General features: G+C 33.9%; 1 protein-coding gene across 8 annotated transcripts; it reads left to right on the top strand.

Moving 5' to 3' along the window:
• The first annotated feature begins 5,549 nt into the window (after nt 1–5,549).
• Nucleotides 5,550–14,663, top strand: LOC107951093 (histone-lysine N-methyltransferase ATXR7). Of its 8 annotated transcripts, none has more exons than XM_041079354.1 (19): nt 5,550–6,047; nt 6,238–6,352; nt 6,431–6,857; nt 6,981–7,097; nt 7,287–7,583; nt 7,666–8,010; nt 8,092–8,466; nt 8,634–9,152; nt 9,249–9,690; nt 9,808–9,927; nt 10,012–10,436; nt 10,522–10,644; nt 10,741–10,821; nt 10,940–10,993; nt 11,073–11,224; nt 11,394–11,437; nt 11,533–11,590; nt 12,806–12,937; nt 13,629–14,663. In XM_041079354.1, exons 1-16 carry the CDS (start codon nt 6,044–6,046, stop codon nt 11,413–11,415), a joined length of 3,618 nt encoding a protein of 1,205 aa, XP_040935288.1. In that variant the 5' UTR covers nt 5,550–6,043; the 3' UTR covers nt 11,416–11,437; nt 11,533–11,590; nt 12,806–12,937; nt 13,629–14,663. The 8 variants fall into 8 exon arrangements, with proteins under 8 accessions (XP_040935288.1, XP_040935286.1, XP_040935287.1 ...); XM_041079352.1 differs by having other exon boundaries at nt 9,778–9,927; nt 11,394–11,433; XM_041079353.1 differs by having other exon boundaries at nt 9,778–9,927.
• Nucleotides 14,664–27,360: the final 12,697 nt, after the last annotated feature.

Here is a 27,360-nt window from a genome sequence, read left to right as displayed (position 1 = left end):
ATTTGCCCCTAGGCTCATAAAATGAAATGTATCTATTTTTCTCAATACCCAAGCCTAGCTGATTCATATTCCCTCTTATAGAAACCAAAATTTTTCACTAAATCACATTTCCTACACATATTTTATGACTTTTACAAATAGGTCCTTTTATGAAATTTCATCAAAAATCACTTAGTAAAAGTTGTTTATCACACTCCAAACTTTCATGTTCTTCTATAAAACATCAAAACACATGCATGTCATCCATGGGTAAATTTTAAACACAAAACCTAGCTCAAAATAATGGTAGAAATAGCTAAACTGAGTTACGAGGATCTCAAAAATGTAAAAATCATTAAAAATGGGGCTAGAACGGACTTACAATCGATCTTGGAAGCTTGAAAAACCCTAGCCATGGTTTTCCCTTGTGAAATTCGGCCATGAGGTTGGAGATGGACAAAAATTGGCTTTTAATTTTGTTTTTAATTCATTTTAATTACTAAATGACCAAAATGCTCCTAACTTAAAAATATTCTATTTCACCTATTTCATGTCCATTTTTGTCCAGCAAATTAACCAATGGTATAATTACCATTTAAGGACCTCCAATTTAAAATTTCATAACAATTAGACACCTCTAACATGTAGAACTCAACTTTTTCACTTTTTTACAATTTAGTCCTTTTGACTAAATTGAGTGCCCAAACGTCGAAATTTTCGAACGAAATTTTCATGAAATCATTTCGTGAAACCGTATACCATAAAAATATAATAAAAATAATTTTTTCCCTCGTCGAATTTGTGGTCCTAAAACCACTGTTCTAACTAGGCCCAAAATCAAGTTGTTACAGATCCTTTCTCTTTTTCTTCTTCTTTTCGAATGTTCATTACTTTTTATATAATCAAAGATTGTGCACTAAATATTTCGATTAATACCTAATTCTAAACTCTATTTTTCTTGGGCTTATTTTCAAAAACTCCTAATTTTAGATAATTATTTCCCCTCTGATTCTTGATCGTTACGATTTGTCGAACCTTCTATTCCAACATAGTATGTATAAGAGTAAGGGTTATGAATAAATATTTTTCTTCCCTTGGTCAAATACTTTAGAGAGCCTTAGTAAATTATTTTCCTTGTGTATTAACATCTCTTATTTCATGTACTGCTGAAGGGCAGATCGACATCAACTTGAGAGACCACTAAACGTTAGGATTTAAGTCGATTATTTGAGAGATTATTTTAAGGGTTAGTGATAATGGAAAAAAACACCATTATTGTATAACCTTATTGATGATCATTATTAATGTAAGATCACTATTGTTGATTGAATAGGCAATCTAATTGTTAGATCCACATGTGGGTGTTTTTAGAGATTTGTTGCCCATTGGATCTACAATCAAGTGTGGGTTTTAACACTAAACTAAATTAAGTATTTGTTTTATATTTATAAAAATGTTGTTATTTAAATAATGTTATTTATAAGGATACTTTATATATCCATAAAGAGAGATAAACCATCAATATCGATTTTGTCAAGTAAGTATTTCCCCAAACCTTATATGTTCTGAAAAACATGTTGTGTGATATTAATGCTTATTATTGATTTGAAAAATATGTACATCTCATTCTCATGTTATGTGATTATATGGCATACGTAATGTTTGCATGAAAATAAATCGTGAAATTTTGGTACCATGTGTATACATGATATTTGCATGTTAAACATGCCTATATGATTTGAGTGATTTTGGCCATATCACATGCATGGGATGAGATATGTGAAAGGTGACGTATGTGGCAGTTTATCTACATTAATGTGACACTGTTCATGATTTTGATTATGTAGCAGTATATCTATGATTTTTGTGGCTTGTACACGATATTGATTATTTGTAGTTTATCTGGGATTGTGGTGACACTATTCACAATTTGGTGTGTTAGATGGACGAGTTCTAGGGAACTCAATTTTAGCGTGTAGCGTAGATGGGTAGGACCGTTTTCATAAAATCTGCATTGTTTTACGAAATGTGCATTGACATGATCATACATAGTATAAGTGTGAAATATTGAGGTTAGGATAATCTCACACTGAGCTTTCTAGCTCACCCTCCTTAGTTTTCTCACACTGAGCTTTTTAGCTTCCCCTTTAGTTTTCTCATTTTACAGATATCCTTGAGGTTAGGATTCGATGACGGTATTTGAAGGAGTTTCTCGGAAGTCTTTTTAAATTAAAGTAATTAAATTTTATTTTGATATTTTGATATTTTGGGTTTGTAATAAGTTTGAGTATGGACTGTGGCATGGGATTTTATTTATGTGATTTTTCATTCTGATTTGCATAAATTGCTTGCGTGACATTAAGTTTAAAAAAAAAACAACATAAATTAGTAATTGATAAGATTTCGGTTGAAACTCGATTTTTAAAATAGAATCTGTCAATAACACACTTTTCCGTTGCATTTCTGAAAAATGAGTTTATAATGAAATTAGACTTAGTTTTCAAAATTATTAATGTTTACAAATGAGTTTTCTAAAAACATTTGATTTATGAAGTTAATATGTTCTTATTTCCAAAATAATGACAAATAACCAAGTTCTCCAATTTTGAATAAAAAGACAAATGATTTAGAAGTATGATTGAAAATCTGAAATAGTTTTGAATAAATGATTGAATTTTTGCAATTGAGATGTCATATATTTCGATTCCTAAAATTTGCATGGTTTCTATGGAATTAAAATAAACACTTTATTTCATTTGTTTTGAATTGATATGTAACAGCCTGATTTTGGGCCTAGTCGGAACAGTAGTTTTGGAACCACTAACCTGAGGTCAGAGAAATTATTAATTTTTATAAAATTTTATGTGTTATAACATGTTTATATGAGTACATGAAAATTTTGGTGAAATAATTCTAGCAATTGCATGCTTAATTGCGAAAAAGGACTAAATCGCATAAAGAGAAAAAAGTTTTCTTTTTCTACCAAATGGTGTTAAATAGCTAAAGAATCATAATTAAGGATCTTTAAAGGGCAAATAGACCCATTTCAATAGGGGTGGTCAGCCATAAGGATAAAGATGAATAAAAAAAATCAAATTTGGTGAAGTTGGTAGCCTATTTTAACTAGAAAATAAGATTAAATAAAACAAAAGACTTTATATTTTTCATCCCTTCTTTCACCACTGAAAATTTCAGCCATTTTAGGGGTTTTGGAGCTTCATCTTGATAATTTTTGTACTTTTGGGACCCTTGTGGCATACTCTAGCTAATGAGGGGACTATTTTGCAAAATGGTTGAAAGTCTAGGATTTTTCCATGAGATTGTTCATGTCGTTTGCTAAATTTTTATGGAAGAAAATGAATCATGGTTGCTAAACAAACAACCTTTGTGAAGTAGTTTTCATGAAAACCCTAACTAATGACCATTTTGCATAAGTTATAAATTATGTGGTAAATGTGTGAAATGATGGGAATTGTGGACTGTTTCTAGTATAAAAAGAATTCGGCTAGGCTTGGTTAGTGAGAAAATTTGATAAAAATCTATTTACGAGCCTAGGGGTAAAATCGTAATTTTGTGAAAGTCTAGGTAATGGTCATTTTGCCAAAATATAATTTATGAAATACATTAATTAATATGATGATTAAATTAGTGAATTTTTATCATTTTAGATCAAGAAATATGAAATCCGGACCTAGACAGGGGAAAGGCTAAGCTAGTAGACTAAAGTCAATTAGTTATCCACTTTTTGTATACTGAGGTAAGTTGTACGTAAGTAAGGTAACTTTATCGTTATTATGTGTTGAATGATTATTATTAAATGCATTTGATGCAAATTTCTTATGGTTGTGGTTGTTTTGGTTATATGTGTTATGCTTGGATTAGTTTTGGTTGATGTTGTGTAGGTTGGTACAAGTAAGGGTGGCAAAAAGGCTTGGTAAATAGCCTTGTTTTTGTCCACACTGGCAGACACACAGGCGTGTGTCTAGACTGTGTGTGACACACGGTCTACCCCACGGGCGTGTAGTCCGGCCGTGTGTCCCCTGCACTTCAATTTTTCAAGTTAGTATGCATGGTAGTAAACACACGGGTAGAGACACGACCGTGTGTCTCAGCCGTATGGAGGACATGGCCTAAAACACGGGCGTGTACCTTGGCCGTGTGTCCTTAATTGGTGGATGACGTCAGAAATAGAATGTCAAGGGTTTTGTACACGGGCTGGGACACGGGTGTGTCATGGCCATGTAAGGGACACTAGCCATGGACACAGGCGTGTGCCAGGCCATGTGAAAACTCCTGTAGGTTTGAATTGAAAATTAAATTCACACGGGTTAGGGACACGGGCGTGTCCAGATATGTCCAGGCCGTGTGAGCTACACGGGCCTTCAACATTATCATTTTAAGACGACACACGAGCGTGTGCCCTGTTTACCTTGATATTTTTTAAAAGTTTTCTAAAGTACTCAGTTAAGTCCCAAATCTTTTTCAAAGCTTGTTTTGGGCCTCGTGGGCTCGTATTAGGGACTTTATGTTTGGTTTTCAAAAAGTTTTAATTTGGACAAAAATTTATGGCACGAAAATGTTTGTAAGCATGTGTTTAAGTACGGTAACACCTTGTATCCTGTTCCGGCGTTGAACTCGAGTAAAGGGTGTTACATGATAAGCCAATAGTTTTAATTTTTTTTTTTTAAATTTCGGAAGTTTATTTGGGTCATTTTCGTGGACAAATGGTTTTTGAAATGAGATTGAAAATAAAGTTGAACACGATTTTACTAGTTTTGAATGAACTGCGCAAATGGTTTAAAAAAGTACGTTTGCAATCAAGATCAAGAAAAGTTTCTTTGTGCCATTTCGATAGCCAATGTAGCTTTCCAAATTCGGCAATAATGGCTGGGCTGAGTTTAGGGTGTTACAACTTCATTACTGGAATACTTTCATCCATATAATCTTCTTGCATTCCTAATTTGGTGGATGCTATGAGACAAACTTCGCTTGACCGGCGTCTTTTCAATTTTTAACTCTGGTGGATATTCCTGCCATTCTTAGATTTATTTATATGCTAACTCCACCCATCCTAATGGGTTAATTCCTTTCTATTACAAGGCAGCTAATCTTGACCACAAAATGCTTTTATTACTACCTTAGTAAAATACCATAGCTACTACTTTGAGTCTGGAGCTCTACTCCAATAATAACAAAAACTTATCAGCGTTACTCGAAAAGGGCTATAATTGAGTAGAACTAGAGCCAGCTCTACCTTCATGAGGGCTACAACCTGATGGGTAACATGTGGCAACTATTCCCGTTTTGGGAATATTAAAGGATTCTCCCTTCTATTGATGCCAACAGGTGTCCTTCATAAATTGATAGACTTCAATGGTTCCTTCACAACTCCACAAATATTTTGCTTGATCAGTACTTCCATATTTATTTTAAATTTTATATTTGAGAATCGTAACTATTTCTTTTAATAATTTTTAACTCCATAATTGTGTGGATTATTGACTTTTGATGTAATCGTATTGCTTCAAAGTTCATATATCCATTCATCGCCCAAAAGCGAGCCCAATAAATGAGAGTGGATATTCAATATCGGAATCACAAGGGAGAGGCCTGAAAAAACCCCAAGAATAAAAGATGAAGGAAAATAGCTTGAAATTAAAATAGGGAAATAGCAGCCGGAATCTCACATGATTACGAATGCCATTGCCATATATGAAGAACAATAAATACTAAAAAGCCGAAGGAGCGGAGCGAGTCAGAAGTGAGACTCACTTACGAGAGAGAGAGGGAGGGAGGGAGAGAGGTGAACTTAATTTTGCTTTCGTCTACTTTGTAATTTTGTAAACCCCAAAAAAGAAAGAAAAAAGAAACTACAATAGGAAGAGGCCAAATTAGTCGTGAATACAAGAGCCGGTGGCGATTATGGTTTTCCCCTAATTGGGAAAATTTCTTTCTATCGAAATCCGTACTACTCTATCGGATTTGGTACCAACTTCCAGCAGAGTTTTGCAGATTACCGTGAGGATTGGATTGCATTGCATTGCATTGGATTGGATTGTATTGGATGGGTATGCAATAGAGTTTTATTTATGTGTACGGATAATAGATTATTATGATATATGCCTTCTTATTTTTTCATCTTGGAAATTTGGGCGCTCCTATTCGCAGATGCAACATAATTAGAACAGTTTTCTTTTTTTATTAATTAATAAGACATTTATGAGAATTGAGGTTAGTTAGATTTGAATTTTGATTCAGGTCTGCCCATGGTTTCCTCAACATCCCCTATTGACGAATATGATCACCCTAATTTTTCCCGAAAGCGCCTTAAAGTTTCGGATCTCTCTGCCGATTTTGCATCTTCAAATCGCGGGTATAATTATTAATATACTCTTTTTTGGTTGATGACGCTCTTATTTACATTTTTTTAATCGTATTCATGATTTGACAGTGATGAACAATCTGCAACGGAGATGAGTTGCCAGTCTAATGGAAATAGCAGTGGTATTTCTCAATCTTGTAACGGCGGTGGATCTTCATGCGATAAGAGTTACTCTAGCTATGCGCCATCATCTTCTTCGTATGTGAGTGGATGGATGTATGTCAATGAACACGGCCAGATGTGTGGTCCTTATATCCAGCAGCAGTTATACGAGGGTTTGTCGACTGGTTTCCTGCCGGATGAGCTCCCTGTTTATCCTGTAGTCAATGGGGCTTTGATCAATCCTGTTCCCTTAAAGTACTTTAGGCAGTTCCCTGATCATGTTGCTACTGGGTTTCTATATCTCACTTCAGCCACAGCTTCCAGTTATTTAAAATCTTCATTTACAAATGTCCAACACACTCCTTCCCCTTCGCCTTCTCAATTCAACTGCAATGTAAGTTCCGAAGCATTTAGCTTTGTATTGCAGGTATTATTGTCCCCCCTTCCCCCACCCCCCTTTGTTTCCCCTTTTTTTCCTAAGGCATCCTTTGGATGATTTTCACCTTTTTTGTTCCAGTCAGGTGAAGATGAATGTTGGTTGTTTGAAGATGATGAGAGTAGGAAACATGGGCCCCATTCTCTTTTACAATTGTATTCTTGGCATCGCTGTGGGTATCTTGCAGATTCCATTATGGTAAGCCGTAAGCCTTGAAATTCTCAAGTCATGATTCATCACTGCAGTAACTGTTCATTTGTATCAACTGTAGGGTCCTATGAACTCTTTCGAAACTTGTGTAGGTATTGTGGTAGGCTGGCATGATGTATCTAAGCTTTACTGAGTCTTGCTTCTTATATCTTTTTCTTTTAATTTATTTTCTTGCAGATTTATCATGCTGATGACAGGTTTCGCCCCACCCAATTGCTGTCTGTTTTAAATGCTTGGAAAGGTGGTCAGTATGTTGCTGAAAATGAACAGGAGTTATCAGTGAACTTCATATCGGCAGTTTCTGAAGAAGTTTCTTCTGATCTGCATTCTCGAATTATGAAAGCAGCTCGTAGAGTTATGCTAGATGAAATAATCAGCACTATGATCTCAGAGTTTGTTGCTGCAAAAAAATCTCAGAGACCTCTAATGGTTGAATCATACAACCAGGATGCTAAAAGTTCTGATGGGAAACTGGTAATGTATGCAATCACTCAAAAAAAAGAAAGAAAAACTTATGTTTATTTGTCTTAAAATCTGAAGCTCCTTTGCCATACAGATTAAAAATACCACGGAAAGAAGTATACATTGTACTTCCAAGTTTGGCACAGCGACCTCCGATGGTGTATCTAATATTTCTATCCTAGAATCTACAAATTTTGATGCAAGTCTAAAATCTGTTGGAAGCCTTGAAAACTTTTGGGGTTCTTATACAGTTGTTTTTAAAATGCTTTTTGAGTATTGCATGCAAGTTACGTGGAATGCTGTCTTTTATGATAGTATGGTTGAATATTTGTCTTCCTGGAGAAAAGGAAAACTTTGGTATGGTCAGCCTAATGTTCTGGCATCTGCTAGTGGCTCCATTGATCGTGGCAAGGAGACTGAAAATATAAAAGCTACAACTGTAAGTAAAGTCTAAATGTTAAACTCTATGTGTGTAAACAGTATGTAATGACCTTGAATCTAATGTTTTATGGTTTTATAGCTCTTCTCTAGGATGGAATTGACGGCTCATGATATTGATTGTCCACCTGGTTATGAACTAGCAACAGTTTCTGTAGGTAACCAGGCAGAAGAGACATATATATCTCAATCTGCGGTGCAGGAAATTTTATCCAAACAGAACAGTCCATTGCACAATAGTGGCCTTTATGGTGGAATACAATGTATTCTGGAAGGAGTTGAAAATGAGCTCCATTCTTCTGTGATGGTGTTTATGGCTGACTATCTTGACGGTCTTGTTAAAAGTGAAGCCAAAATAGTTATTGATATGGAAAATGATAAAAAATTGAATGAAAATCCTGATGAAGAGGCAGCAGAGAAATCAGTCTGTTTGTCAGTAGATGATGAATTGAAAGAGGTATTAAAAGTATATCCTGTTAGTTCTTCATTTTATTTCAATATACTTTAAACACTGTTCTAGCTAGACTAGGTATGCTCTTTCCGATTATAGCTCAATATGTGCTTATGCATAGTACACAAGGATCATATCTTTCTTAAATTTAAACAATTATTTTTCTTTTACAGCTGCAAGACACAGTTGGATCTTCCGGTCAGTGCCATCTTGCTTCGGGCGTTGGTAATTCAGATGATTCTGAAGAGAAAAAAAATGTTTCGAACAGAATGTCAGATTTATCTTGCAATCTACAGAACTCAGTACAATCAAAGAAACCTGTTTGTCAATCCATATCTGAAAATAATTATGCTTCAAGGCAGGAAACTTTTATGGCTGAAGCATTTAAGAGATTGTTTGGCAAGGTTGGGGATGTAAGTAATGAACGAGAAGTTAACGAGCCACCACCTCCTGGTCTTGAGATTAAATCTGGGATTCTTGTTCCATCACACAATTGTAAATTTCGTCCTTTGACATCAGTTGGGTGCGGCCCTAAGATTGGAGAATATGTTGCCATGGCAATGTGTCGGCAGAAGCTCCATGATGATGTACTAAGAGAGTGGAAATCATCATTTGCTGGTGATGCTAGTCTTTATCAGTTTCTTATATCATGGTCTAGTTCGAAGAAACACTGCAAGGCTGATGGCAAAGAGGTATTGTTCACTCCTTTGTACTTTCTATTCCAACAACTGACCCCCAGGTTTTGATATTGGGTTTAATATTTTGTTCACACTTTTAATTTGCCTCAGGCAAAGACATTTAGTGAAGATAGAAAAAATCTTGCTGGTTTTTCTGCCTCACGTGATAAGCCCAGGGACGGGTCAAGGAAGTCTCTCAGTTCAGGCTCCTCAGATATATCTTTAGTGACTGGTACATGTACGTATTACCGAAAGAAAAAGTTGGTTCATAAGAAGGTAGGATCTTCCCTGTCCACGATTATCAATGGGTCACGGGATCAAGCTGTTGAAAGGCCTCGGACAAAAGGGCCTTCCAAGAATTTGTTGGATCATGCAGATCAAAAACTAAGTGCAGCCACTTCTAAAAAGGGTGGGACAAATAAAAGTATGTCTCAATCATCTAATATTTCTAGGTCATCGAAAATCATAGCTAAGAATAGTTTGCCCAATGATCACTCATCACCCAAGAGTGCAATTGGTCGGAAAACATCAAAGGATGCTGCTGCTGTTCGAAGTATGTTGTTTTTTCTTCTAATAATTTCTTTATATTGAAGAAGATGATAATAAACTTAGAATTGGTAATGGTTATTAACTTATGCAGAAAATTTGATTGGAGAAGGTGATGTTAAAGTCTGCAGGGAAAGAGTGTCAACCTTTCAGAATTGTGATGTTGAGAAGGTTGCTCGCAAGAGTAACCATACTGTTGGAAGTGAAGAAGTTACTAATGATTCCTCCAAGAAGACACTAAAAGGTTTTTCTTCCGTTTATTCTTTGTTATTTTATCTCAGATAATTGCATATCTTAAAGCTTTCTTGATTTCTGTTACTGTCTTCAGCTAAGAAGGTATCAGGGGTAAAAAGAAAGCAATTAAATTATGATGAGTGTCCATCACCTTCAATCAAGGTACAGAAAGTTGCTAGTTGTGGTAGCAAGAGTTCTGCTTCTAGAGGGGTTGCAGATCAAAAGAGCCGCACAGTTAGATCCAGGACAGCAAATCCCTGTCCGAGATCTGATGGATGTGCGCGAACTTCAATTAATGGCTGGGAGTGGCATAAATGGTCACTCAACGCAAGTCCTGCTGAAAGAGCTCGTGTTAGAGGAATCCAGTGTATTCAAATGAAGTATTCAGGTCCAGAGGTTAATAGTATGACACACTTGTCAAACAGTAAAGGTCTTTCTGCTAGAACTAACAGAGTGAAGCTGCGCAATCTTCTAGCTGCTGTAGAGGGTGCTGATCTCTTGAAAGCTACACAGTTGAAGGTGATTTTTAACATGTTATTTGAATATCATGGTTTTAAATGTCTTGGTCTGACATTGTTCGTTTTAAATTTACTTCATTTCCTAGGCAAGGAAAAAGCGTCTACGTTTTCAGCGAAGCAAGATACATGATTGGGGTCTTGTTGCACTTGAGCCAATTGAGGCTGAGGACTTTGTCATTGAATATGTTGGAGAGTTAATCCGTCCGAGGGTAAGTTTGACTTGTATGTTTTCCTATTTAGTCTAATTTCTTGCAATTCCTCTTCCTTTCACAAATGACCATTGAATATGCTTCCAAATGTTATAGATTTCAGATATACGTGAACACTATTATGAGAAGATGGGAATTGGTAGCAGTTATCTTTTTAGACTTGATGACGGATATGTAGTAAGTATATCAAACTTTTAATGTGTGCATCTTGATTTAAGCTGAGTTATGGGTGGAGTATCTTCTCTTGCTTTTGGGGCAATCTTATTGACTTCACATTTACTCCATCGACGTATAGGTTGATGCTACAAAGCGTGGTGGGATTGCTAGATTTATAAATCATTCTTGTGAGGTATGTGAAGATGTAGCTCTGTTCATTGTTGCTACTCATGATTGATTGGTGCTGCTAAATTTGAATACTTGAATTGCAGCCTAATTGTTACACGAAAGTTATTAGTGTAGAAGGCCAAAAGAAGATATTCATTTATGCAAAACGACACATAGCCGCTGGTGAAGAAGTTACTTATAACTACAAATTTCCTTTAGAGGAGAAAAAAATTCCCTGCAACTGTGGTTCAAAGAAGTAAGATGCAATTGGATTTATATGACTGTTCATTTATTTGTGATCTTGCATTGATTTTCTTGCTTTCTTAGGAAAAACTTATCAGTGTATGAAAATAAATCAGAGTATTAGACATACTACCAGCTATTCACTGCTCACTTTTTGTCTAACTATTCTTACTCTTGTTCAGGTGTCGTGGATCTTTAAACTAGCATGCATACTTTTAATATGTAGGTGGGCGAAAATCGTTACTTTTGTTATTGAGATTTGTACAGGCTTAAATTGATTCAGATTTCTGTTTTCTTATCTATCATATTTTTCTTGTGTAGGCCATCCCCTTGATTTCTTACTCCTTTTGAGTTGTCAGCACCAATTTGAAGCCACAGGGTATGCAATTGTGTTGGTTGTTTTGAATATGTGTGTGTGTGTGTTTAGTAAGATTTTATTTATCCAAAGAAACATGGAAGGTCCTGCTACACAGCAACTCAAAGGTTAAACAGTACTAGAACCTACAGAAACCGTTCAGGAAAGATAACGAAGGTTAATAGACGAAAAATAGAAGTAGAAGTATGGGGAAAAGGACATATTTATGTCACAAGGTTCTTCACTGAGCTTACAGATGTTGCATAGTTTGGGCTCTATAGAGTTTCTATATGATAATGTGCTCAAGCCATATTCTTTTAGGACCCAACCTGATGAAGCCCATGGTTTTGCCTCATTGCAAATTGAGAAGAAAAGAAAAAGGATATATGAAGCAAAACATGTGGTACAAGGCAAAGTAACTCTTTGCCAACATTAGTAATAAGACAACCTTGTGAATCTGTTGGTCAGAGGAAACATGTTGCTGTCTTTTCAAGGCTGCCTAGGGTGGAATATTGGGGGTGGGTTGAGAGAGACACAAAGGGGAGCCAGTTATAAGACTTGGTCATTTAAATGATGAAAGGAGAAAGAGAACAAGATATAAAAACGAAAGAAAATGGTTTTATACTTCTATTAATTTATTATTTTCAGTGTTTATATATGTTCCTGCATCTTGAGCTTAGTTTTTCCATTGCAACAATTATGCTAATAAGACATGTCCTCAATAAGCATGGGAAGTTATATGAACATTCCCGTCTAGCGTAAAAATTTTATCCTTCCCATTATGCACTGCAGTCATGGTTGTATTATTATGGAATGCCCGTTGTGGCTGATGGACATGATAGTTAGAAGATTTATTTGTTTAATAAAAATGCCTTCTCTATTTGTCCCGTCCTGTTTTGGAGAAGATTTTGGAGGCTATGTCGCATCAATTCTTCAATTTCCTTGAAGTACCCCTACTGAATACATAACCTATTGGCTTTGGTATGAAGGTTCAACCTTCAAAACGTACGAAGATCTTAGGAAAGGGGAAAAAGAGAGAACCTGGTTGTGTGGGGCACATATCTAAACGCCAAACTTACCCCTGAGGTTGGGTCAAGTAACATAGTATTAAGGGAAGGAGAGCTGACAGTTTTTATATTTTATTTAACTATTATTTATTTTTAATGATGCATTGATCGAATTGTACTTGTTATTTCAACTTACAAGTTCTTTATGTCCTTAATTTGTGATTAAATGCAGCTTGAACATGCTCAGTGGTAGAGAAGCTTGGAGTGGGTCCTTTTAAACATTTGCAATTCCAACCTGGAGTGTACTACCAGAAGATTTGGAAGTGAATTCACCAATACGAGTTTTGGCAGAGCACTTGACAGGGTATATCGGCATTGTTTCTCTTACTGAACGATTTACTGAATTTAGATATATTTGACAGTCACTTTTACATTTTAATTTATAGAAATCAAATTTTAGATATTGGTTCCATACTTAATTGTCATGAGAAAATTAGTTCTACTGGTTCCTTGTGGTTGAGGGCTTTGGGTGATCTAAAGCTTCATATTTGGCATCTTTGATTTTATCTGTGGCATTTAAGTTATCTTTGCTAAGAATGATAATAATCGTATCCACTCTATGTTATTTGAACTTGAACTTGAGTGTCGGGTACAGGTATGTGTCTGACAGAGATATAGTAAAAAATTTGAAAAGGTTTTACTTATGTGCTGGACACGAGTGTTAGACAAGGATTTTTTCCAAAAAAAATGAAGAGTCCTAGCAACATAGTATCTACCTGGCTGCAATCGATTTCAACCTTGATTGGGGGTTCCTCTGGTTAAGGGATTTTGAGCTTCATCTTTGTGAAAGTGATTTTAGCGCTCTCTACTAAAATGTGAAAATGAACTTGGAGCATCCCTTTATCGTTAGAGTGCTGTCTCAAGTGCAGAGCTTCTTTTAAGATTATTCTTTGGGCAATTCTGAACCTGCTGCATCTTTAACATGCAATTGCATACATTAAGAAACCGATGACTAATATTTGGCATGAATTGTGAACAATGGATGGACGTTTCAGGTTGTGGGCAAAGTTATTTCAAATAGAAGCAGATGATGTGATAAAGACATTTTCTCATGAAGACGAATTACTTATCCGTGTCCATCGTTGTTGTATATAACACTCTAGCAGATGAGTTCCTTCTCTTAGAATCTGTAATCAGTTTATTGTTGTCTTGCCGCGTCATATTTTTGGAATATAAATGTTTTTTTTTTACAAACCTGAATTTATCATATTAGCCATATATATATATTTTTTACTAAAAGACCTTTTGAAGGCACTTATTGCACTATAACCTTTATATTTTTGAAGGCACAAGGCGCAAAAAAGCCCTCATTTTATTGAAGTAAAATGCAAACTGTATGTTTGTGTATTGTATTTTTTTTTTGTATATATACATTTAATATGCTTAAGATGAATAATTACGATAATCTAAAGATTTTTCCAATTTAGTTTTAGGACAGAAAATTGTTTTATTTTTGTTGGCCAATATGATTTGCTTATGGTACCATGTTTGTTTTAGAGTATTTTGATATTGAGAAGTAGATTAGAGATTTATATATATATAAAATCCCTTTCTTACAAAATAAAATATACATCTAATGGGAAAAGGGGAAAAAAATTAAAGGAAGGTGGGTATTTTTTTCATTTTCATTTTTTGGGTTACAAAAACATGTCTAAGTTTGTGCTTAATCATGTCTAACACTAAGATGCATCGGTTAGGTGGCTTTAGACGAAGCAGGGCTTGACAACATTGGTTTGAGCTGCTTCCTACCTTCAACAGCAGACAAATCAAGTCCACGGGGAATTTTTATTCACGCATCCGTTGAGAAGATGCCATATTTTATGGATTTTTACACTAGGACCATTTATGTCTCAACTTTAATCGTTGGTCCTCAGTTAAAATATTCCCAATGACTTGTATTCATCGGATCTTCATTAGACAGTAATAAATTAAGTTACATAGAAAATTTTCAAAGTTGGAAGCAATGCGATGGATTAGAGGATGAGTGTTCACCTACGGGGCATTTCGATAAAGTTCCTTTCCATCCTTAATTTATTAATTATACATTCTTTCTTTTCACTGTAATTATGTTGGTTGCAGGGTTGGATAAGACCTATTTGGCGTAGGAAAACGTATATTATTGCCTCTGGTATGTCCCTTTCTCTCTCTCCTAGTTTAATCCTACAATTTACACTTTTGATACAAGCAACTGAAGAAAATACCGACTTCACCAAAAATATAGAAATTTTAGATGCATCCGAGCAAGAATCGATCGCACGAATGGAGATAAATAAAGCCGATTCAACTCTTGACCATGTCAATATAGTGTTAAATTATAAAATTTTGGCCAATCACCTCACCTAGTTACCAGGTCCCCTTTCACTGCAACTTAAAAAGAAGAAAAGAGGCAGCAAATATAATCAAATAAGTGATTACTGCAGTTATCTCTCCTGTGGTCTCTATATAATGTTGAGAAGTAATATTAGCAAAATTGAGAGCCTACTTTTTTGTAGTAGAGGCAGCCTTCGTCCTTTCTTTTCATTGCAGGTTCTGGTACAACTTAAACTGGAAAAATTCCCATAAATTTGGATCCTATGGTCTTTAATATTATTTAGATTTGTAAGTATAAAATTTGTTTCATTAGGTTGTCCATTGATTGTTTAGAAAGTGTTAAATACATATAACACTATTTTTCTAAAATGTAAGTCTTCAAATTAAATTTTTAAAAAATTAATAGTGTTAACAATTGGACATAATTTTAAAATCTAGAAAATAGGACTAAATTCCTGTAAATAAAAGTACAGGAATTAAATTTCAAATTTATGAAGTGTATAAGAACCTATTACATTTTACTCACATAAAACATCTTTTCTTTTTACAACAAAGTAAGTTTGATCATTTTAACATGTTAAATATATATACTCAAGTTATCTAGATGTATAAATGATAAGTATAGAACTTATTTAATCATTTTACCCTTTTATGATTGGTTTGATAAAAAACTGATACATAAAAGTATTTTCGTTTTGCTTATGCAACAAACACCGAATCAAGTTGCAAATAAAGCATTAACATAATGGTAAAAAGGAGGCATTGGGATGTTTGAGGTCGCAAGATTCAAGTTTCCCCAAATATAGATTTGATATTTGTGGTGAAGTTATTCAGATAGTTTTGATTTATTAGTTTGGTATTTTAGTTATTGAAACATGGGGGTATGATTGTCAATAATTTAGTTATGCTCTTCACACTATTTTCTCTGCTTTTAATGTTAGAAATTTAGCTTTTTTACTATTTTGGTGTAATAATTGATGTCCAACCAATTATATATAACAAGAGGGTCTAGATGAATAATAGTTCCATTCCTAATATGATATTTATTACAAACTCGAGTGTTATTCGAATGTGCTCAATAAGATTTAATAGTGTTAGATACAAAATGATTATTCGACATGATTAGATAATTAAAACACAACAAAAATAATATAAAAGCAACACCACATAAATATTTAGTGGGACAAAAGTTTCTATAATATAAAATATTTTAAATATAATTATGATTGAAAAGATAACATGATGAACTATATGTACTACACATTTGGGAGTTAATTTGATAGTGTTAATCAGACTTGAGAACTCAGGACTATATAAAAATTAATTAAAATACAACATAGAAAACGATAAATTAAAATACAAGATAGAAAATAATATGATCATAAAGAATCTTTGTTAAGTCCTCATAAAGAGTCTTCGAAACACTAGTTGAAGTCCCAATTCATCCGAGGGGTGGGGGCGGTAACCCTAACTCCACAACAAATGTAGTAGGCATTGTTGTAGTAGTAGCTATGGTAGTGGCAATAGCTGGAATACTTGGAGCACAGTGGAATATCCTTCATCTCCCCAAGATCCTGGTGTTGGTATCTTTGAACTTGCCCAGTCTTTTCCCTTAATCGGAAGGAGCATGATCGCCCTTTTTTCCTGTGCATCTTCCCTTCCAGCAGTGGTCTTCTGTTGTTTTGAAGCATTCCCCTCGTCGTTTTCGGAGGATCCCTTCCTCAGACAACAAAATTTTTAAACAATGTATCGGATTTTTATTGAAATTTAAGTGGATGACATGTTAAATACAAACAACACATCACAGATTTGGCCACAACTGTTGCCATATTCCAAAAACATCAGCTGCCGTTGAACCTTGCAAGATGTTCTTTCGGAGTGATTGTGGCGAAGTTTTTAGGTTTTATTGTCTTGAGTCGGGGCATCGAAGTAAATAAAAATAACAGACATAGTTTACATGGAACCTCCTACCTTGGTAAAAGGATTACAACAACTCATAGGAAGCGAGGCAAACTTGAACAGATTTATCTTAAAATTTGCAATTTTTACTGTTCTTCAAATCCGTGCGAAATGCGAAAAAGTAAGTGGAATCGAGACTGTCAACAAGAATTTGATTAGCTCAAAGCATATTTAAGATTTGTACTATTGCTCTGTACACCCATTCTATTCTCGCATCCCAAATTTACCGGTATAACGAACGACACTGCATAATGGGATTTTGAGAAAAACTCTTAAATAAAGTCTATTTAATTATTTGTCTTATGATTGGCCACCCTTGAATAAAAGATAATTTTCTCTTCAATTTATTTTGTCTTTTCTCAAATAAAGCTTAAATATCGCCCAATATTTAATTAAAATTAAAGAGAAAATTTAGCATAGTATTTTTGTATATATGAGAAGTTGTATTGTTCGAACAAATTTGGTTATTAATATATTTGCATATTTTCCTGAAAATTTTTTGTACGCAAAATAAAATGAAAGAAAATATTGGTTCACTAATTATGTATTGTTTAACTAGTACTAAGTAATATTATTTGGTTGACTTGTAATACGGAAAGACAACTTATATTAGTAGATAATCTAAACATGTCCTTAGTTTAATCGTAATTGAGCAAAACTAATATGTCATCTATTAAATTCAATTGGGGAGATTTATCGGAGCAGATGACTCTTAAAAAATAGATACATAAATGTGACTAATTGCACTAAACATCAAACAATACCCAAATAGAATAGATCTTAGACCCGTTTATGGATTCATTCATTAGTGAAATTTATAGTGTGACTTAACTTTATCTTGAGTAGATGATGGACTTATCCTGAGTAGATGATGGACTATGCGTGTGTGACTCGTATACTTTGATGTAAATGAAAACCTGAGTTCAAATAGATAAAGAACCAAAATTTAGTGCATTGGGTATACAACTTTTGCAGTATGTAGCATTATTCCACAATAGTGGAATTCATAACACAATTAAAGGGTAAATGATATCCTCTTATCGACATTATATGATAGATGAAATGTAACATGGTCACGAGTAATTTGTCTTATTGATTAATGATTTAATTACTATTTGTTAGTAATTGATTTTTCATGAAGGAAGATCATATTGGGAGAACATATATATTACAAAGAGATTAAGAATATCCTATTAGGGTAACATTCAGAAATGACCTAAGAATTAATTTAAGTTTTTCAAATTATTATTTAATTAAACAATGGAAGTTTGAAAATAGAATTAAATTAATTGGTCATGGTGAATTCATTGAATATGGAAATTAAATATATTTTCTCTTAGATTTTTTTAAGTTAAAGTTTTCATTACTTTAACAGAATTAGAATTCAGTTTAGAAAATTATTTAATTAGACAATTAATTTATCTAATTAAATTAATTTAAAAAATAATATTTATTTTAAAAAATAGAAAAACTTGTATTAGGTTGGATTAAATTATAAAACGCTTGGTTAAAAGTCTAAAAAGTACATATAATTAGACACAATATACGAGAGGCCCAATACTACTCCTCTCTCCTAGTAGAATTAGGAGACTTGTTTTTCTATCAGATAAGTAGTATTTGTATTCTACTAGTTTAATCAGGGTTCTTCTATCTCTCTCAATAAATAGACGGCAATAGTAGAGCTATTTACACATAAGTTTTCAATATTGTTATTCTATCAAAAAATAGTGAGAATTTATTTCTAAGTATAAATTATATTTTCTGGATTGTTCGAGCACATATTAAAAGTGATTCGTGGTATGAGAATAGCGAAGGAGGTCATTCGGTTGACAGCTGAGAATGTATAGGATCTGTCTTGCTTAAGACACAAGTACTTTTTGGGAGAAGTTTATTGCTATAAATATCACAAACCAGTTCAGTTTTGAAATTTTTATTTTCCGCTATGCAAGAAAACTATTTTTGAACCGAATTTTTTTTCAACTATTGGTGTTAGAGTCAGGTTGTGCTATGTTCATAGTGTAAACTGATACTGGAATTTTTTGATAAGATGTGACATTCTTGTAATTATTAGCATGTTTTGGGTTATATATATGAATGAATGTATTTTTAGTATTTTATTATTTACATGATAAAGTAATTTTGTCAAAGTTTTGATTTCTAGAAATTAAAGTGATTGTAATTATTATTTTAATATTTATTTTAGGATATGTAATTAGATCGGAGACTATCATCTCTATGTAGGAATTATTTTATTAATTTATTTTTGGAATAATTCATGTAAGCCAGAAACAAACATAAGTATTATGTAAATAAATTTTTTGACGAATCTCGGAGAACCGAAACGCATCTAAGACTGATTGAGACATCGAAAACTCAATCTAGTCAACTGACAAAAGATCGATAGTGGTCCAGTGGTAGAGGTTGCTGGTGGTACGAAGGTGGTGATCGGGGACGGTGGCCAATAGTGGTCGACGATTGCTAGCGGTGGTTGGTAATGACAGATGATGGTGGTTGGTGGTGACTCGATAGTAGCCGGTGACGATGGTGGCATCAACTATGGTAGCAATGAAAGTTCATGATGGCAATAGTAGTTTGACAACAAACCCCTTCAGTGGTTTTCAAGTCATTTGTGGTGTTAGAAAAATCCCAGAAAATAAGGATATTTGACTTTCACCTAAAAGACCCAAAATATGCTATGGGGTAATAATTATAATTTTTATTTATTAATTTTCTAGGATGGAATCATAAAAAATTTGGCTGGTAAGAGTCATTTAATATTATGCTTTTCTAAGATAGCATTATGATATTTAAATTGACTATAAAGTATGTTCATGCATATGTATGGTAAGCTTGCCATATAATTTAGGAAAAGAATATGACATGTACTTGTCATGCATTTATTAATCATCCATGATTGGATTTAGACATCAAAACATTGCATGTTTGTAAAAGATTGAGTGGAAAAAGGTCTCTAAACAAGACTTACGACCTTCATCGATGATCTCTTGTGATGACATGAAATGGATCTGCCCCAAGGTAGGCGTTGTTATGTAGATTTCACTAAGGAAAAAGAAAGAAGAATTATCTTATAATCATATGATAGTTGGTCGGCCACATTGTAGATATTATCATGCGATATAAGAATTTTTTTTTCTTTTATAGAGGACAACTAATCATACATATTACTTGTTGAGATTGTCCCAAGATGATTCAATTGTGGTACATGAAATGACAGATGTTGAGTTGATGGTTATGCAGTCAAAGATCATTCTAGTTAAGTAACTTCCCAAAAAGTTATGCTTAAGTTAGAATGATGACCAAATGTGAGATGATTATTAGTACGTATAAATGCCTAAGGAATTAGGTTCACATTAATTGGGTGGAAATCCATGTTCTTACTAGTTGATTAAAATTGCCCCAAGGTGACTTAATTCAATGTGTGTAGGAATTATCACTACAACGAGTTACAAATATTTTCAAGGTTTAATGTAAGACGCATGCATCATCTTAATGAATATCATATAAGACTACCAAAACGAGTCTAGTCAAACTAGAAGACATGTTCAGAGGCCAGCTGCCTTGGCACGATAATCGGCTATAACTAGTTTGATGAATGCCTAATAAAAACTGTAACAACCGGTTTATAGTGAAATCAGAACATTGGTTTCGGAACCACAAATTTGATGAGTAAATTTTTATTTATTATTTTAATGTCTATGTGATGTTACTGAGGTTGTATTAAAATTTTGTTAAGAAATTTTAATGTTTGCATGATTAAGTAAAAAGGACTAAATCGTAAAAAGGGTAAAAGTTGAATTCTATTAGGTAAAAAGGTCCAAAAACTTTGAAATCTTAAAATAAAGAACTTGAATGGTAAATATATCAATTAAAGGGTTAGTGGATATTTATGGGTAAGGTATTAATGTAATTTTGATGATTTTTAAAGGGTAGAATGGTAAATAAATTCAAAAATAACTAAGGAAAATGGTATCATCTTTTCCAGTTTCCATTGTTTGGCCGATTCACCATTTCTGAAAGGTGGAGCATTCAATTTCTACTTCTACCTTGCATGGTATGATTCTTTTTGAAAGGGGGGAGCATTCAATTTCTACTTCTACCTTGCATGGTATGATTCTAACTCCCGTTTTTAATGATTTTTATGTTTTTGAAGTCATTTTAACTTAATCTAGCTAGCCTGGGGGTCAATTTGTAAAATTTTTAAAGATTGAGGGTTATGCCATGAATTTTTTTAATGGTTCTTGATGTTTAATGGTAGATTGTGAGTCATTGCTGATAAATAAACAAGTTTTGTAAAATAATTTTTGATGAAATTTGCATTTAGAAATTGATTTGTAAAAATAGTAAAAGTTTATGTCAAATTTATGAAATGATGGTTTTTATGGGTTGATATAACTCCCTAGCAAATTCGATTAGCTTGAATGGAGGATTAAAATGCTGAAATTTCAATTTATGAGCTTAAGGACTAAATTGTGAAAGGTTAAAATATTAGTGGTAAAATGGTAATTTTGTATAAATATGAAATGGTGACTAAATTGAATATTAGAGGTAATAAATGGATTGAAACTTGTCTATTTTGATCAAGGTAAACCACGTACGGACGTAGATCGAGGCAAAGCAAAAGCTTCGGAATAACTTGTTTAACTTATACGCCCTAGTTGTCGAGGTAAGTTCGTATGAATGTTTATTGAATCAATGTTGTTTAATTTGAATGTTAACTATGTTATTTTTAATGTAAAAAGATTAATGTATAATCGTATCAATGTTCTGATGAATTGACAGAAGTTGAGTCGTGGTTCAACCTTAGGAATTCGTAGGATACAACTGACATTCATTACGGATTTCATGTTTTGGGTGCTAGTCTTGAATGTCCTACTGATGGCTGAAGTTCTGCATTTGTTGCATATACTCCATAGCTCATGTGAGCAGCATCGTGTAACTTACATTCTGACTCACAACTCGTGTTAGCAATGATGTAAAGGAAATGTTACGGATATATGTTTAAGCACACTTCGTGTGAGCTTTCCTGAGTATCTGATGATATTAAAGATGGTTCAACGGGCAAGAAAAGGGATTGAAATGGTAAGTTTCCCAGTGGAATTTTGCATATGCTCATGAAAAAGATGTATGAATCAATGATGTATTTTCATATGAAAATGACTTATTTATGCTTAATTCAAATGAGTTATGTATAAATGCACTAACTTTTATATTAATGATGATGTATAAGCTTGTTCCAAGCTTGTAGTTCGGGTTATATTATGCTTATACTTATTGTTATATGAATGAAATGGTAAGTTATGTTTTATTTTCTACGAACTTACTAAACATTAAGTGTAATACCCCTAACCTGTAACCGTCGCTGGAATAGGTTAAGCGGCATTACTGGACTTGTCATTTAGTTCAGAACAATTTCATATCAAATATCAACTCATTACGATAAATGTCATTCATTCACATTCAGTATGAACTTAAAATCGAGCATACTATACTTAAAACATACATTAGGGACCAAGTTGGTAACATATAAAAGTTTCGACAACTTAGAAAAATTTTGAGCTTTTAAAAGGTCACATGCCCGTGTGAACAGACCTTGTGCCTCACACGGCCTTAGACACGTTCATGTGTCTAAACCGTGGAAAAACAGGGCATACATACTGACTTACCCACACGGCCACAAGACACGCCCGAGGGCCAGGCTGCGTGAAAATTAAGGAGGCTACAAACTTGGCTACACGGTCGACCACATGCCCGTGTGCTAGCCCATGTACCACACACGACCATTAGACACGCCCGTGTGTCTAGGCTGTGTCAAAACTAGAGGGTATATTGACTTTAATTCGTAGGGTACCCCAGGGGACACACGGCTGTGTAACGTGACCGTGTGTCGCACACGGTTGAGACACACGCTTGTGTCTCTACCTGTGTGGACAAGAATAGGCCATTTGAATAACCAAATTTGCCACCCTAAAACATAAGCATATATATTCAAAATTGACCACATTTAAACAACTCAATTTGCAACCAAATGCACCAATTCAATACACATTATAAATCATATCTAAACTTACCATTTACATGTCCATATACCTATATGACATCATATACAATTCATCCATTTAACATCCATAAACCAAGACTATCTTTGCATAATTTCATTCAAACATTATCTTGCTAAAAACATACGATGATCACACACATATATACAACCAACACCTAGTTCCAAATAAGCCAAATCACATGGCTTAACTTATATACAAATCTTACTCAAAACATGATTCCAAAACATAACTTATACTATTAAACTAGCCTATACATGCCACATTTACATAGGTTCAAAAGTTCAAAATACCAAATGGAAATTTGGATAGTGTGACATGCAACTCTGACTTGTCCGGAACGAGCGAGCTAACGAACCTCTAAAAGACATAAAAACAGGAACAGAGTAAGCTACTAAGCTTAGTAAGCTCGTACAATTCATAATTTAACTTACCATTTGAAGAAATCAAATACAATAATAACAAGCCAACAATTCAATAAAAATCCATCACCTAATTACACATAATCATCACATGTTAGTCATTCAACTAATAAATAAACCATATCTTATTCATATAATATTATTTAGGCTCGTTGAATCTATTAGAACTTCAAAGGATAATCGAGTGAACAATGTTAATAATCTGTCAATTCATCATACATGCTCTTTCGAGACATGGCCAGTAAGCTCATAATGAGTTGACAACTGTAAGCTCAATTAAGCTGGAAATGGAAGCTCTATTGAGCTAAACGAGAAGCTCTTACGAGCTATGGTGAGTCCGCAACAATGCAAGAGCTCGACCATTTCTTTAAGTACAGTAACATGTCACTTGAATCTACTGAATTCTTATAGTTCAACTAAAGCTTGTAACACATTTGATATATCATCAAGTAATTCAATTATAAACATTCAATTTAACCATAGAAAGTATAGTATAGTTCGATTCTAATTATACGAACTTACCTCGAGTTGTTCAGATAACCGTTGACTACTCGTCTACCGTTTGTTTCCCCAACCTAATTCCGATATTTTCTTATCTTGATCTTATATAAGAATTGAAGTTTCCGAAACCTAAAAGCATAAAGTGGCTTCTCTTCTCTTTATTTTCAGTGAAGAAAGGATGAACAATTAGGAAATTTTGGCAATTTGTTTTATTATTATTACTTTAATAACTAAATTACTAATATAACCTTATAAATAAACTTATAATAACATGAAATTCATGGACATGAATGTACATTAACTTAAACTAAGGTCAAATAACATTATAAGGACTTCCATATTAATAAACCATAACTATTTAATACCTTTAAACAATAGAACTCATATTTTACACTTTGTGCGATTTTGTCCTTTTTACCGAATTAAGCATTTAAACAGTAAAATTTCTTTATGGAACTTCTACATAATTTATCTGACATACTGTAAACCTTATTAAAATAATAAAATAAATATTTTGACTTCAGATTTGTGGTCCCAAAACCACTACTCCGATTTGACCTAAAAACAGGCTGTTACATTAAGTGCTTACGTAGTTTCTTTCCTATGTTTTATAGATTATTTGAAGCTCGATCGATTTCGAAGCTCGTCGAAGATCTATCACACTATCTAGCATAAATATCAGTAGTTTTTTAATGTTCTGGCCAAGGTTATAATTGCATGTATAGGTGGACTTATAATGATGTTTAGTTAAATATTTAATAGATGATTTGGTATGTATAAGTTGTGCAAGTTATATTGGTTGGTATCATTTGATACGTTGTTGGATTTTGTCATTTTGACTAACTTGTGATGTATGTTTGAATGGCTCATGTGGTATGTTTTGAATTGGTATGACAACGGTCAACTTGTGGCATGTTTGGTAAGTTTTGAACTAGTAATTAATGATTGAAATGTGGTAAATATGCATGTTTAGGTAAGTGTTGTTGTGTGTGTTTGATGTGCCTTTGAATGGCAAATTGCTTAGTTGAATTAGGACTTTTGGAATGGCAATATATGCATGTTTAGGTATGGTTTGATGCCTTGTAGGTGTGCACAAATAGTTCAAGTGTTTATGCATGAAATGATATAGAAAATGACTTGTTTTTAGGCAAATTTATGTCCAACGACCTAAGACACAAACGTGTGATTCAGCCGTGTGTGGCACACGGCCTGACGACACGGCCATGTGTCATCTGGAAATTCCTTTTTATGCAAGTCAGTGAGTTATACGGCCTAACACATGGCTTGACACACGGGCATGTGGGGTTATTTCAAGAGTTACACATTGGCATACAGGAGTGTGACACTATGTGACCCTACTTAGAGAGTTACACGGGTAAGCATACGAGCTGAGACACGACCGTGTGTCCCTAGTTCGAAGGTTACACGGCCTGAGACACGAGCCTCGATTTATTCCAATTTTTATAACTTTTTCTTAGACTTTCCAAATATTTTCATTTAGTCCCGAATTGTTTCTAAGGTATTTCTAGGGCCTCGAGGGCTCGATTTAGGACAGAATGTACATGTATGATTGATATATGATATGTTTATTTTAGTGAATGAAATATTGTTTAAATGTTTTTGATTATACGATAATGTTCCATAACCCTAATTCAGTGACGGATACATGTTAGGGGTGTTACAAAACTAGACAGTCCGGTTAAAGGGCATATGGTCATTTTATGGGATACTTTGCCAAGGTTATGGATAATGAGCCAATCTGGACCATAACACACAAATAGAAATGGTGTTCAAAGCTTGTCCAATGATTGTACATGCTTAGGGCGCTTATACCTTGAAACAAGAATCTAATGCTTACAACTCATGAAAGTTACAATCCATAATTTGATGTTGAATAACAACCAACTGGACAAAAGCAAAAACCTAGCGATTGGTACTTCTTTAATGGAGGGAAAACACTAAGAATAAGGTTAGTCTTAGGCTAGCTAAAGTGGAAGGAGTACCAGAAGCCTAAGATATCTAAGTTAAGTTTTTCTTATGAAGCAAAAGAAGACATTTTAAGACCAAATGCAAAGAATGGAAGGATTACCTAGCACTAAGGGCAAAGGGGTTCAAGGAAATGAAAGATTTTAAAGATGATAACCTATCATTGACGACTGTAAATGAGACAAGTGTGGCAGCTGAAGTAATGAGAGATGCACATCTTTATTTTGATAATTTTAGGAAGATTATTTTGAATATGTTTTCTATGTACAAGTTTCAAAGAAACTTATTATTGTTGCATGTTTATTTAAATATGACTTAATCGTGATTTTAATATAGTGTTGCAATATTTAGAATTGTAATCTTATATGTATGGATGAATGTCTATAATCTCTATTCAATCAAACTAAGATGTACACACTACTTGACTGAAATTTTGAATAAAAGACTTAAAGTTCTCACTCGAATAAGGCTTACCTTTAATTTGAGACTTGGTTATTACCAAGACTTATCACTCTAATAACACATACCTTTAACATTTGAGGCTTGGTCATATAACCAGAAAGAATCACTAGATTGTGAAAGATGACATTTAATCTTACTTAAGAAGTTGATCTTCCACAATGTGAATCTTGCTTGGAAGGTAAGATAAATAAGTGATCTTTTATGCAAAAGGAATGAGGATTGTGAAGCCTTAAAACTTGTGCACACTAACGTATGTGGCCCTATGAATGTCAGTGCAAAGATGGTTACAGTTTTACGTACCTTTATTGATGATTATTCCAGTTATGAGCATGTGTACCATGCATTGTAAAAGTGAAGCCTTGATAAATTTAAAGAGTTTCAAACGAAAGTGGGAACAACTAGGTTTACCTATTAAGCACTTCAGCTTAATCAATGTGGGGAATATTTATCGGATGAGTTCTTAGGGTATCTCATAGAGAAGAGATATTATCCTATTAATTGTGCTAGAACTTCATAATAATTAGCGTGGAGATAAAGGAATTGAACTTCGTTAGACATGGTTGATCGATGTTAGTTATTCAAAGCAGCCAACCTCCTTTTGGGGGTATGCTTTACGAACGACTTGCAATATTCTGAATGATGTACCAACGAAGGCCGCATCTAAACTTTATATGAATTGTGACACGGTAAGAAGTCAGCCTGGATCATTTAAGGATTTGGGGATGCCAATCCACGTATTAGGTAAAGATGTGAGGAGTTGGATTCACAGATGAATTGTGCATGTTTATGGGATTTCTAAGAAACAAAAGGGTGGTTTGTTATATAACTTAAAAGAGAAAATATTGATAGAGTCAGCTCATGCTACCTTTCTTGAAAAAGTTACATGAGCCACTTTAAACTTCAATGTAAAGTACTCGAGGAACTTTCAAGAAACACACAAATCCTATAGTACTGTTCAGAACAATTTCTATAGTAGAATGTAAACTATCAGCTACTTAGGGAGCTTTGTC

Source organism: Gossypium hirsutum, chromosome A02, assembly GCF_007990345.1.
Source record: "Gossypium hirsutum isolate 1008001.06 chromosome A02, Gossypium_hirsutum_v2.1, whole genome shotgun sequence".
In the NCBI taxonomy this organism is placed as follows: domain Eukaryota; kingdom Viridiplantae; phylum Streptophyta; class Magnoliopsida; order Malvales; family Malvaceae; genus Gossypium; species Gossypium hirsutum.
The sequence above is the reverse complement of the archived record's forward strand: the minus strand, read 5'-3'. Positions and strand labels throughout refer to the sequence as shown.

Excerpts from the sequence above, each read along its gene's own strand:
- LOC107951093 (XM_041079338.1), top strand. Across the intron at positions 7,098-7,286 it reads ATCTTGCAGATTCCATTATG|ATTTATCATGCTGATGACAG; the intron begins GTAAGCCGTAAG and ends ATTTTCTTGCAG. Across the intron at positions 11,225-11,393 it reads TGCAACTGTGGTTCAAAGAA|GTGTCGTGGATCTTTAAACT; the intron begins GTAAGATGCAAT and ends ACTCTTGTTCAG.